Source organism: Oryzias melastigma, linkage group LG11 (genome assembly GCF_002922805.2).
Source record: "Oryzias melastigma strain HK-1 linkage group LG11, ASM292280v2, whole genome shotgun sequence".
Lineage (NCBI taxonomy): Eukaryota > Metazoa > Chordata > Actinopteri > Beloniformes > Adrianichthyidae > Oryzias > Oryzias melastigma.
The window spans coordinates 13832686-13846982 of record NC_050522.1 but is presented as its reverse complement, the minus strand read 5'-3'; the positions used below and the strand labels follow the sequence as shown (position 1 = coordinate 13846982).

Sequence of the window (14297 nt, the reverse complement as noted above, 5' to 3'; positions counted from 1 at the left end):
CTTTTGCAAAAGCAAAAAATTGTTTGGGTAACCCGAAACTTTGAATGGTAGTGCATACATGTCCATAATTTTTGTATTATTTTAAAGAAAATTGATTTTAAAATTGTAGGGTTTATCTACTTTTTTGACTGTAAAAAAAACTTATTATGTTTGGACAAAAATATGTAATGAAATGTATAGTTAAATCAACCAATTGTGCATCTTGGACAAACTAGCTGTTTGGTTTGATCCAAAAACAGAATAGGCGGGGCGTTCCTAACGATGACGTGTACGCTGACTCCGCCCCCTGCTTGTGTGCAGTGAGTAGCGGAAGTTCCGCCCCGTTGTGAACTGGGACAGCAAGCGGTGAGTGTATGAATTTGTGTTAGCTAGTGGGCCGCGAATGTACGTTTAAACGTTTAAAATTGGACTGGACGAAACCAGTTTGGGTTTATTTTCATGGTTGTGCTTTATTCTGAAAAAACGTCAGGTGTTCGACGTCCTAATTCCGTTCCTAAGGTTTCCCGGAGGTAGACGAATTGAGACACCGGCAGAGGACAATACGCTTGATGTTAATGTACGACGTTAGCTAGCTGCAGCTTTGCTCGCTCGTTGGTGTTGTAGATTTTGATGTGTGGACAGTAAAGCGGGATTAAAAGAGCGGGAGTCTGGGGAATAAGGCATTGTGTTTTTTGGGGGGGTGGGGGGCGGACAGTTTGTACCTGCTGGACACCACCAGCACGAGCCTCCAACCATTCATTGTTTCCTTCCTTTTCGATAGCAGCACCGCCTGCTTTTTCTATTAACATGAAACCATTAAAACTCAATGTAATTACGTTTTGTTCTTTGTCACAAGGGTTTCAAAAACAAAAAAGACCAATTTAATCTCTAGTCGCCGCAGTGAAGCCTGCTGCCAGCCAGCTGCGGGGGTGAGGTGGGGGTTGACCGTCATCCATTGCCGCATATTACCCTGTTGTTCGCCAACCAAATCTGTGTGCGCGCGCGCAGCACCACTGTGCTGTGTCCTGGTTTTTAAACGTTTGACGGCCCTGAACGCATCACCACTCTGTGTAATTTCTCCTTGATGTAATTGAAACCACCCCGGATGGAGGCTCGTGGTTTGTTCTTAAACGACTCAAATCTTATTTCCTTGATTTAGTTTCTTTAAAAAAAATCCCTAAAGAGGTCTTGTGACAGAGATTGAGTCATTCTTTGTGCTTTTGTACTGATCTGCTCCCCAAAACATCACGACACAACAAGAAAAAAGCAGGATGCTTAAAAAAATACATTTTTGAGTCTTTTATTTTTTTAGTGAAAGATTTAACAAAATTCAGTCTAGAACACTAAAATCTATTTTTCCCTGTGCATCTTTGATAAAATTGAGAAATTCATTATTGCAGGTTACGGTGCTAAATGTCAACTTCCCATATTGTTTGTCTTATTTATTTATTTTTAACAATGACGCTAAATAAACAAAAGACAATTTAAAGCTAGGACCTAGTGCCATGTCCCAAAGCAAATCTTTTAATCCAAGGAATGATTGATGGATTATACTCTCATCAAAAGCATGTACAGGGCAAAATCCTTCAGATGCCAAAGACAGATGTGTTTTGTATTAATGATTTTTTACAGGAAAAAAAATCTATAACTAAATTGGAATTTCAGAAGGCAATAGTGTCAGCCTGAAATGCAGTAAATTCTCTAGCAAATTTTTCCACGACCAGGCCATTTCTTAGTTAAATCAAGCTCAAAAGAGATTTGCTATAAACTTGATTCACAGCTGTTTATATGCTGATTCTATTTTAAGCAATCTCGTTTGCCATATTTTTTTTTTTGCAGAACAACCCAAAGCTGTTCCTTATTATGCATAGAATCTGTTCATTTCTGTTTGTCCTCAAGAAATTCCAGAAAAAAACAGTATTTTGGTTTTAAGATGAACACTTGGCATCAAAACGCACGCTAACACACTGAGCATTTCTAAAACAGACTTCCAAGTTTTCATTAGTTTAAGAGGTAAACATTGAAACAGAAGCTGTTTCAATGTTTTTCAACTCTAACTTTAAGCATTTACTACCTTTAAGTTGGAACCGTTGACTGACTTTTACGTCTAATTAATAGCATCCATGTCATTTTAGTCTTGTTTAAGTGTTTTTCTTTCTTTGTCAAAGGTTTACTTACTCATGAACTTTTGTGTCTTAGATATTTTTTCCCCATTATTGTCAGTTACATGTCATGCTTGACATGATCTACCCGTCTAGTGTTCTGCGTTCCTGCCCAAAAGCTGGAATACAAAGGGCATCAATGAAGAAATGCTTTCACTACTGAAGTTTACCGTAACACAGCAGCTGCCCTGATCTCATCTCTTATCGACGGCTTACTCACAGCAGCAGGCTGTTATCATTTTACTGAGTGCAGAAGAGGGAGGGAGTGTCTCATTAGGAAATTAGTTTTAGCACTTTCTGACTGCATAAATCTATCGCAAACACATTACACGCCCACACACAACATGTCTGAGAGTCAGCAGGCGTGAAGCGCACGTTTGTTTTAGTCTTTGTTGTTTTTTGGAGCTGAATGGGTGACCCGATCAGCACAATGTCTCCTGTCTGTTAAAGAAGCTTTTAGCCCAACTAAACTGTGAGTCATTGTTACAGTTTGTGTTTGCAAAAGTGTAACTGTTGCTCAAACGACAGCTATGATGCAAGTGTTAGATATATCCCCTGTTTCCCTCAACACCAATGACATAAGTTAGACAAAAAGTTAGATTTTTTCTGATTTTTATGTGACTTTGTTATCATATTATAATTAGCTGAAAACAAAAAGTCACTGAACATAACTTCAGATTATGCTAAAACCAAACAAGTAAAATGCCTTTCAGATTGATTAAATAATATTTATGAAAGAATAATGAAAGCAGAGTGCCTCACAAAGGTTAAAAAGACACAGAGGGAGACACAATGATGTAAAAATGGAATAACAGAGACTCAGTGATCTGTGCTGTTTCATATTTTGGGAACAGAGCAGAATGTCCAGCTACAGCCCAGTAAGGGCATAAAGGAATAGTTAGCCATTCCAATTCAAAATCAAGTACCAATTTGCACGATTTTGTGCCATCACAAAGATGATTATTGACTTTAAAAACACATGACCTGAGCATTTTGAATAATTTCTTGTGTTATTTAGTTCCTGTGTGTAATTTTATTTAGAAAAAAAGTTCTTTCATGCTTCAAATGCGATTTTTATATTTTTTTAATTCATTTGTTTTTTGGTTGGTTTTTATAATTCTTTTATATCCACTTAATTGAACTTGGATTAAGTTTTAATAACTATGTGTTTGTTTATTATTTCAAGGTTTCTGTTAGTGTTTATATAACACAGTTTTCTGCGGCAATAACAATTCTTGGTGTTCTTCCAAAAAAATAAAATAAAAGATTCAGTGGACTTATTGCTCCCTGTTGGTTTGTACACAACTTTTAATAATAATGAAAGTTAACAAGGTTCCCCTCTGGAAATGGGCAGAAGAAAACAAAAAAAGGCAAAATTGTAATCATAACCAAAAACTTGTGAATAACTTGTATTGTTATAAAATTTCTGCTGTTTTTTTTTTTGTTTTTTTGTTTTGGCCTTGACTTCATGATCAAAACTGCATCAAAAACATTAAATGCATTTATTTGTTTCAGCAGGGATCTTGTTTTGACATTTTTAGTTTTACTTTGACCAAAGTGTTGTTTTTTCTTACATAAATGCAGGAGCTTTTGTAATGCTGATTTATATTCATCAAAACACCTCAACTTATATAGCTTCTACTTCTGCATTTATTCCTTTACAAATTAAATCCTGCTGTGGGAAGGCAGGTTCAGATTCTAAGAAATTCTATGACATCTGAGATGTAAACATTTTCACAATTTTTAAAATTTCTCCTTTAAAATTTGTTCTCATTTATTGAATGCTTCTGAGCCCATTTTCTGAAAACGAATTGTATTTTGGTTCATGTGTCATTTAAAAACTGAGCTTTGCTGCACAAGAGTTAACATTTTCTGGTTTTAATTGGCTTTCAACAGCCAAACTGGGTGTAAATGTTTCCTCTGGGGCTCCTTGTCACGATCTCTGCAGTTAGCTGACCTGTTTTTTCTTTTTTGTTTTTTTTTTCTGTCTGGTTTCAGCATCTCTTACAGTGTATGTGTGGAAACAACATGTCTGTGCCCCTGCTCGCCGAGGCTGTGACTTTGTCTGGAAAGGAGAAGGAGACTGCAGCGGTGAGTGTACCACACCGTCCTGTGTTTGCTCAAAAGCAGAACAGATTCAAAAGAGGTGTCAGTGGTGAACCTTTGTGATTAACACAATACAGCAATTTAAATTATACTCATGGACACTTATTTTTATTTATATTTTTTATTTGTTATAGATTTTTAGGCTTCAAAAACCTGAGCAAATGTGTCCCATGACTCTTTGTTTTATCTTTACATTAGAATCTGCTTTATTCCTTTGTAGATCTAGAAAAAGTTAGAGAGGAGATCTGGTTTGTATGAGGACAGGAACGAAGGTCAGCGGCAGCAAGACAGAGTGTGGTTGTGTAAATGAGAGGAATTTAGGTGGAACGGTGAGGTAACAGGGAGCAGAGGTGAAGAAAGTCAACAGTCCAGAGCAGCAGAAAGTGTGGGAAAGAGTTGAAGAGGTGTGTGCCAGCAGGTTGGAACAGGTGGAAGGAGGTTTCAGGTAGTGCTGGGCAATATGACGATACATATTGTGTGGGTGATAGAAAAGTGTTTGTTGTGCCATTTCTCTTCTATTGATTTTATTTGTTTTATTTTTATTGCTGAACTTCTGTGCAAAAATGTTTTCTTACTAAAAAAACGTGAAACTGTTGTGCACTTTGAAAAAGCTTTTTTTTCATTTGTGGCAATTCAGTTACATGTTACTTGAAAAAAATAAAGTCAGAGAAAGTAAGTAATTACATTTTTGTCCGTTTTGTTTTCAGAGATATGCTTTATTGAGGCATATTGTGATATATTTTTATTGTGTTGTAAAATAATTAATGTTGTGATATACAATTTTTTTTCCAGATCTAGTTTCAGGTGTGATATGGGACATAAGAGTGTCAGCAAAATTAAAAAGAAAGGTGTAGAAGACCGTGGTGAGAGCAGCTATGTTGTTGGTTAGACTGAGAAAAATGAAGGAGGCAGAGCTGAAGATGTTGAGGTTCTCTTTGGGAGTGAGGAGGATGGATATGATCAGGAATGAATACGGTAGATGAACAGGGATTTGCAGGAAAGCTGCACATCTCTGGCTCTAGCTCCAAACTGCACACAGAGGGATTATATTTTTGTCTCTTCTTGTTTATAAGTCATCAAAGTTGACCTTTTTTATAGTTTTGATGTGTAGATTGTTTAGAAAATGACTGAAAAAATTTATTAGTTGAAGAAAAAGGTGGTCCCCTTTGCTTAGGAATAAGTTTCACACAAATCTGTGGAGTGTGAAGATGTGATTTCTGGTTTTATCTGTCCTGCAGGTGATCTTCCTTCACGGATTAGGAGATACAGGGTGAGTATGATCCTTTATGAAAAGCCGCTTTCACTCAGCTGATGATTAATAGACACACTTAAATTCTGTGTTTGTTCTATCTGCTGATATAAAGAGACAAAGCACCTGCAGGGTCCCATTCTGGTGTACATTTTATGTGTGAAAGCAAAGGGGGTGCAAACAGGGAGACACCTTGTGGTCAAAATATTTAACACATTAGAAAGTCAGGGGGAAATATAGACTCAGGTAAGGATGTTGTAAAGATACTAATGTTTACAGCACAAATGAACTTATTATTGGCACACAGATGCATCACCGAGATGGGGGAAAAATCCAGATGTCACAGAAAAGACGCCTCAAAATCAGTATAGTGACTGTGAACAGGTTTGATGAGTCAACAGAGCAGCATAAGGCGTGGTTGGGATTTTTCTCCAACCTACTTCTCCAAAGTCAGCACTTTCCTGTTCAGTACTTTTAATAAGTGACCAATAATATGAAGGGTAAAATGCTATTATGGCTTTTTGGGGTAGCAATAGAGCTGAACGTGTTAAAAACATAATTTTCATTGGAGTGGGTTGGAGAGGTGCTCTCCAATTTTTGGTTATCCAAAAATGTTTAATTTATACACTTAATGAAGAAGAGATTATCAAAGAGAGAACTCAAGTTACATCCATTAACATATATGATTTTTAAGCTGAAACACTAGAAGATCCGATTAGTTTGAATCCAGCAAGCTGGAGTCGATACTCTCATGGGCATAACTGTGCGAGGTAATTGGGTTACTTTATTTTTGGAATGTGGACCACGAAGAGTCCCATCTTTATGCTTTATGCTATGGGAGGAATCTCTTACCAATTTTAGGGTCTGGTAGAGATGGAAAAACATCCCCTGATACCTAAAAACTATAGAAAAAAAAGAAAAATAGCCATTGGTTACCTCAAAAATATACAGAAACGAGTGTAAAAGTATTTTTTAATAAATAAGTATTGTGTGGAAGTTTGTGCAATGGTAATGATTGTCATATTTGTAGATCTCTGAGAGCAGTTCATGAGTCCAGCTCAGGAATAAATGCAGTTCAGAAGCAAACCCCGTCCCAGCAGTATTTGATTTGAAACAACAAGCCATTCTCTGTTTTCTGTCAGGCATGGCTGGGCCGAGTCTCTGGCGAAGATCCAGCCAAGTCACGTCAAGATCATCTGCCCCCATGCGTGAGTTTTTTTCATGGCATGTTTTTGTTAATTAATTTTAGTCCAATCCCATTTTTATATATTTTTTTAATAAATGGAAGTGATAGCAGCATGTAGCTTCTGATTCCCTCAAATCAAATGTCCAAATGCCTTTTTAAAAAAAAAAAAACTTTCTCGTCTTTTTCAGGCCGATAATCCCGGTCACTCTTAACATGAGGTCCATGGTGCCCGCATGGTGAGTTGGTGTGATGAAAGACGGCTTTTAAGCTCAACAATGTGGAGTTTCCCTGGAAACCACATGCGACAATATCGTGATTGTCTATTGATTCTTGTCGTTGCTGCTTTCTGTGTGCGCAGGTTTGACCTCATGGGTCTCAGCCCCGATTCTCCCGAGGACGAATCTGGAATAAAGAGAGCGGCTGAAAACAGTGAGTCTTATGGCTTTGAAAAAAGAAAAAGAGGACAGTAGCTTCAAATAGGAGCAGGTTCATCATAACAACCACCTATTTTGAAGATATGTGTTTCTGCTTTATACATTCAGACTAAATCGATGTATTTACATTGTATAAGGTTATTGCAAAAATACGCAATAAGCTCTGAAAATAAGTCAGTGCAGTTTCAACTTTGAGTGCTGAAATGTCATATTATGAGCCCTGTGGGCTACATTTCTTCTTTTTGCTCAAAAACATTCATAAAACAAGAAAATGACCATAAACACATTTTAAAATGTGTTGTAGATCATGTGGGCAATAAACATCAAAGCTCCAGACAATTTTGCCCCTTAATATCAAAGGGAGGCATTCAATTAACTTGTGTTTTTGATGTTTTCTGTGGCATTTTTCTGATGATGGAGGACAAGCTTAAAGTTGCATTTCTTAGTACTTATTTATTCAAATCTTTGTGATGAAAAAATATATATTTTAAAAAGAGCTTCTATGTGACAACAAACTGTTTGTCACAACAAGTTTGTCTGTGATTCATGCATGTTAAATTTTATAACTTAAACTTTATTGCTAATGCACTCAGAGAAACCAGTCTATGAAACGGCCAGGCAGCTGTAGCATCAGCTTCACTGAAATTTCAACCATTAAAAACAGTAATTTGTTGCTTTACAAAATAAGTTTCCATGTATTTTCTTATCCTATGATTCTAACATGGTAGCATTTGTTTTCTTCATTCCTATTTCCCCTTTGTGCTGGTCATTTTTAAAGTTGTAAACTTTATGGTGGACCCTAAGAAAATTCCATCAAAGGGGATCAAGCAACATGTCAAACTTTACAAAGTTCTGAAGCATAAAAAATTGAAAACCAAAACCTAGTAGTTGGGCAGCACAGCATTTGTATGTTTCAAATTTTCTCCACTAGTTTCTTTGAAGTCATATAAGATGCATCTGAATGATTAACCCTCTGAATAAATGATGAGCGTAAATGGCTATTGTAACAGAAATGACTACACTCATTCAAATATAATCATGCACACATTTCCTCTTGTTCTCATTTGTGGTGACCTGGAAATTACTACAGGATTTGTGTCTAGTTTGACTCATGTCTAGATGAAACATTTTAATCTGGAAAAACTATTTAAAACAAATTTCACTCTTCACTTATGCCATTCTTCAAGGAAATATATATAGACATTAAGGAACTTTTTTTCTATTTTTTTTCAGTTAAGTTTAATAGTTTTTGCTGTTCTAGTAGTTTAGATGAGCAAAAAAGGGAAATTTGCCCAAGTTCTTGTATTTCTTAAACTTCCTCTTAGCTCTACTATTTATGACTGAGTATTAGGGCCACCATAAAAGAAAATACTAAATGAATATATGGGGGAAAAATTCTAAAATTATGAGAAAAAAAGTTCGAATTTCACAGGAATACATTTGTAAATGTATGACTTTAAAATGTGTAATTTGAAAAAGAAAAAGTTTGGCTTTTTTGAAAATAAAGTTGTAATTTCATGGGAAAAAAAAGCTAAATGTGACATGTTTAGTTAAAAAAAAAAACTTTTCACTTTAAATTTCAACATTTTGAAGCATAAATGTACGACTTAATTCTTGTAAATTTTTGACTTTTTTTCTTTTTTTACTTTTACATTATTATTGTAAAATTTAGAGTTTTTTTCTCACAATTTTAAGACTTTATTCTTCATAAATATTTAATTTATTTATTTCATTTTCTCATCATACAAAAATATTTACCCTACATTGGTGAAAATGATAGGGGACAAAAACTTAATATTGTATCTTTATCTGAATATATTGACTTTTTTTGAATTTTATGGCTTTTTCTTTTTCACCATGACCCTGATACTAATAGTTGCACCTATCAGATTTCAAAATGTTTTAAAAGTTTAAAAATTATGAGTTCTCCAGGCCTCCTCCTGCATGCAGTATTGTTCATTGTTATTTTCAGATGACATTTGGCTGAAGATTTAAATATCCTCTCTTGAGTTAACATTTTTCTGCTCTGTTGTATTATTTCCATTACTTTCTCTAAAACTGAGTATCGATTGTAGTTTTCTGCTTCAGCCATCTTGTTTCTCCTGCTTTTCTACAAAGGCAGCAGAAACATTTACAACTATTGGAAAAACTGAGATTTTTCTCCTTTTTTAGCTTGATGTTTTTTTTCTAATCTACTACAAAGATGTCAAATTGAAGAGAAACCATGAGATCTTCTCACTGATGCTGTTGTTTGTCTCTCTCCAGTCAAGGCCATAATCGAACATGAGGCCAGAAATGGGATCCCTTCAAACCGTATCATCCTGGGTGGTTTCTCTCAGGTGTGACCTGTAGATGTTTCTTTACAGCGACAAAGCTGATGTGTTTAGGAAGGTTTGATAACTTTGTTTGTTCGTTTCCTTCTTAGGGTGGGGCCTTGTCCTTGTATACCGCCTTGACCTGCCAGCATCCGTTGGCCGGTGTTGTTGCCCTCAGCTGCTGGCTTCCACTTCACAAGAGTTTCCCATCGGTATCATCACACTTTGGAAAGCGAGAGCTACATCATTCTTCTTCTTTGGTTTGGTCTGATTTTCTGTAATGTGCTATGTGTTTGTTCTCCAGGCATCAGGGTGCAACAAGAACCTCCCGATCATGCAATGCCATGGTGACATGGACGCCATGATCCCAAGGCAGTTTGGTGCCATGACAGCAGAAAAACTTAAATTCATAGTCAACCCTCAAATGGTTACTTTCAAATCCTACCCAGGGCTCGGTCACAGTTCCTGTCCTGAGGTACTGCTCTGTACTCTCTGACCCATTACACTTACATTGAATAGATGTTTTAGTTCTCAATATATGAAACTGTTTTTTAAGTAATATTTGTAAAGCACTTTATTTATTATTTAAGCTGCATAGAAACCATTAAATTCTGTGTTAAAAAGACAAATCCAGAACTTTTTTTTCTATTCAAAGACTATGTCTATATTCCCTCACTACTCCCGAATCTGTAATAGACTATATAGTGCAGGATTGTCCAGTTTCCTGGATTTTAATGCAATTTGGACACGTTTACTTTTTTTTTTTTTAAATGGCAAAGTATAAACCTAAAAAATATAAACATTTCACATTTTTGAAAACTTAGATGATTTATAACAAAAAAAATGCATATTTTTTTTCAAATGAGAAATTATTCATATGTACCTGATTGGTACCCCACATACACCAGATGTTTCTCCCTCAGCTTTAAGCATTTTATGGAAATAACCAGTTAGAGTATCTCTTGAGATGCTAACAATAATAGGTACTTCTTAAAAATGTGCATTATTATAATGTTGACAAAAAAGGAAAAAAGTTACAGATCAGGCCTGCACACATTAATTATCCTTTCGAACAGAAAGGCTGTCTGCCCAATCCAGACCGTGCAAATGTTGTCTTCTTCCTCTGAGGGCAGTTTATTCCCCCAGTGTACGAGGATACCACCACTTACTGACACTTTATGAACTCATTTAACACAGATACGTTATTAACAGTTAAATTGGCTTATCTGGGTTATTGCAGTGAATGTCCTTTTTCTCTGCAGAAAGAAAAATGCCCTCTTTTCCAGTTGCCAACATATTAAAAATAAAAAGGGTAAAAAAGAGGGAAGAAGGGCTCAAAGCTGTGTGATTTTCATGATATCACGCATTGTTGAGATTTGAATTCTCTTTAAAGTCCCACTCCAACTATATTTTTTTTCTATTGTAAAATCATGCCCAGTGTTTTTTTTTATTATGATTACGGTATGCAGTTTTTGTCAAAATCTAAAATCTCTTTCATATTTTCTGCAGAGCTGCAGGTGTTCATCAGAAATGCTCATCTGAGTTGTGGGCAGGACTGCTGGCTCAGTTAATTTTCCCATCAGCCCTTTGTTTACACTCTCTCCCATTAGCTTATATCACCTCATAAGACCAAGCTAAAACTACCGTAGCAAAAAAGAAAATATTGAAGCTACTCAGACACACAGTTTTGAGCCAGATATCTACACAGACAAGGAAAATGATGACTTACATGGATCTATTTGTCTGCAAGTGGATGCATCAGAATTATAGCGGAGAAAGGAGACTTTTAAATCACTAACCAGAGGTTTTTCAAACCACAGGTTTTCATCTGCTCCTCATCCAACAAGATTCAAATAAAAAAATGTTCAGAAGCGCAATTTTAATCTTAAATTATTCTATGTATGTCCTCCATCATGAGAAAAATGCTACAAAAAGATGTTACAAACAAGATTTTCATTGGAGTGGGGTTTTAAATGACAACAATTTAAGTATTGCATTTAGCCAGCATTTTTCTTATTTTACGTCGATGTCATTCAGTCAGAGGAAGGTGTGGGTTATTGAAAAAAGCATCAATCTGTGTGAACACAGATGTGTTCATTGTCTAAATGGCTCGAAGAGTCGTAAAAAGGCAAAACTGTCAGGAAATGCAACCAAGAGCGAATCTAATTCGAATTGGGCAACTGTTGCAATGTTGGCGACAAAAGGAAGAGACATAAGATTTGCGCATCCAGAGTACCCGATTGGGTCACTAAACATAGCCTTTTTTTGCAAAGATCTCTGGGAAATTGTGGGAGAGGAACATCCCAAAAGAATGGCTAAAAGCTTTTATAATACGCTAACCGGGGAGTAGTGAGTGAATATGGATATACCTTTCTTGCTCTCATCATGCCCTTTTCAACTGTTCAACCTGTGGTGGTAGTGTCATGATGTGGGTTGTTTTCTGATTGCAGTTGATAGACCTGCTTCTGCTCTGCTCTATTACAGGAGATGGCAGCTGTAAAGGAATTTATTGAGAAGCACTTGCCCCGGGTCTGACCTTACCTCTTCCCAACTGTTTACCCCCTCCAGACACCGACCTCTCACTCCGGATCTGTCAGTCTCCTGCAGGAAACAGCCATGAGCACCGCCCCTCTTCCCCACTCATTTATAACACGGCAAACGAACACTCATCTCTTACTTGATAGTAATGTTTTGATTCCATCATCCCCAACAAATATATTACATAATTTGAACTGACAGGCAAACAAAACCAAATTCTCCCACTTAGAGGTCGTAATCTATAAAGGAAAAAACAAACATTCCCTTTTATTTTTCCATGTTTCCTCATCTGGTCTTCCATTAACCGTTTTGTCAGTTGTAGCTTTACCTCCACCTCATTTTCTTCTTAAATCTTTATAGTGTTTTCAACAATAAAGTCCAACAAGTGGCCTCCTGTTGCTGCTAGCGAACAAGGAATTGCTAAAGCTGCATCCAAACATTATGTCTCTTACTTGTTCCCACTTCCTTGTTGTCCTGGAGGAACTGGACCTTTCAAGTTCTGTGTGGTGAAATCTTGAAGGGTGACTCACAATTTTCAGCAAGCGTGATAGCTGACATTTTTGAACCACAGACTCACAGCATTGTGTCAGTCTGTTTGGCTTTTTGGTTCTGGTCACATTTATGTTTCTTGCATGACCCCGACAGTCTGATTACATCTCTCATTTAATCTAAAGATTAGAATTCCATTCAAGTGCAAGGAAAGCTGAGGGAGAAGGTTTTGCACAATGCTGTTTAGAATGTAAAATGCAATGCAAACTTCTTAAAAATTACGCACCACTTGTTCCAAGAATTGAGATGCAGATCCTTTTTGAGAAAATTGCAGCTGTGATTCTGACATTCAGTTCTGCTGTTTTCCAGCCCTTTGACACACAGCGTTCAGATTCAAGCCACACAGGAGTCCATCAGAATCAGAATGGCCATTCCAGTCCCTGCAGCTTGTCTGGGTCCAACTATGAACCCTCTCATTGCTAACAAACTCATAGGAGCCGATTTTCTTTCTTTCTTTTTTTTTTTTTTTATTGAACTTGATTATAACCTTGAAATATGTGAACAAAATCCATCTGAAATAAAGGAAAACTCTTCAGTTCATGTTTTTACTGTTCTGTGCTTTTCTTTCAAAAAAGCTTAAGACACATCTTTTCTTAAAATGCTTCTTTGAAAACTACTCTGAGAGCTCAAAGGTCCATGGAAAAGGGTTGCAGTTCAGGTGGTTGCACACCTGCACAAGTCAAGTCACTGAACCTCCCTCCATTTTTCCTTTAAATCTGCTGAATGATTCTGATCATTTTCCTGTAGGAAATCCTCCACATCTGCTTCCTTCACCTCAGCATTTAAAATATGCTTTAGGTTCCTAAACTCGGTTCATAATGTGTCATATTTAAACAAATTTTGTCATTTTGGGTTTAAAAAATATATCAATATGAAGGAAGGAATCAGCCAAGAGTTACATTGATCTTTAACCTGTTGTTATGCAAAATAATCTGATGGTTTTTATTTTCATTTTTGCTCTTGTGATTTTCTTGAATGCTCCTCAAATCTGATTTTAAAACCTTTAAAATGGAGGAATGGTGTCTGTTTTTGATTGTTCATCCCTTCTCTGTTAATATTTTCTGTCATTCTGGTGTTGAATTTTTCCTTCATCTAATCTTGTTTCCATTCCTTCCTTGTATTTTTCTCTTGTGTTAAACATTGTTTCAACTTTTTTATGTTCTGTTGATATTGTTTTCTTGTGGGTTTTTGTTTGTTTTGTTGTTGTATGTTTGAGCACTCAGATGGAGTTACTGAGGGAAGACTGATGCCTCTCCTCTTCTTTGTTTCTAAAACACCTGTCTGCAGAATAAATTACCCTTAAAATGCCCCTCTGATTCTTCATTTAGGTAACATGGACTTTTTTAACCTAATTTATATATATATAAAGCTTTAAAAGCCAGGTTTGATTTTAAAAATTGATTTAACATTTTTTTGTCAGTTTTCATCAAGAGCTTTGCGGGTTTTTTATTTAAAAAATCGAGGGACACAAACAATTTTATTTATGTCTAGAAACAAACGAAGTTCAAGATTTTAAATACATTTTTCCTAAAACTGAATGTTTGAGTCTATTAAAAAGTTAAAAGGTTCCAGTCAAAATATGGGTACATATTTTAGTTTATCAAATAAAAATTATAATGAAATGGATACCAAATCATTAACTTTTTAGATTATCGACAGTTCTATGTGAAAGCTACAAATGGTTAATTAAAATGTTTCCAGGGGTGTCATTGTTATTTGCTCTTAATTTAGCTAATGACTTTAATCACTATTTTACAGTAAAATCGTGTTAATTTGACC

At 36.0% G+C, this 14297-nt stretch overlaps 1 protein-coding gene across 1 annotated transcript; it reads left to right on the top strand.

Annotated features, from left to right (window-relative positions):
* The first annotated feature begins 207 nt into the window (after positions 1-207).
* lypla2 (lysophospholipase 2) lies at positions 208-13827 on the top strand. Its single transcript, XM_024295225.2, has 10 exons — positions 208-345; positions 4140-4232; positions 5486-5517; positions 6639-6704; positions 6871-6918; positions 7041-7111; positions 9382-9455; positions 9542-9643; positions 9736-9906; positions 11916-13827. Exons 2-10 carry the CDS (start codon positions 4155-4157, stop codon positions 11964-11966), a joined length of 693 nt encoding a protein of 230 aa, XP_024150993.1. The 5' UTR covers positions 208-345; positions 4140-4154; the 3' UTR covers positions 11967-13827.
* The last annotated feature ends 470 nt before the right edge of the window (positions 13828-14297 follow it).

Excerpts from the sequence above, each read along its gene's own strand:
- lypla2 (XM_024295225.2), top strand. The coding sequence starts at position 4,155 with ATGTGTGGAAACAACATGTCTGTGCCCCTGCTCGCCGAGGCTGTGACT. Across the intron at positions 6,919-7,040 it reads AGGTCCATGGTGCCCGCATG|GTTTGACCTCATGGGTCTCA; the intron begins GTGAGTTGGTGT and ends CTGTGTGCGCAG. Across the intron at positions 7,112-9,381 it reads AAAGAGAGCGGCTGAAAACA|TCAAGGCCATAATCGAACAT; the intron begins GTGAGTCTTATG and ends GTCTCTCTCCAG.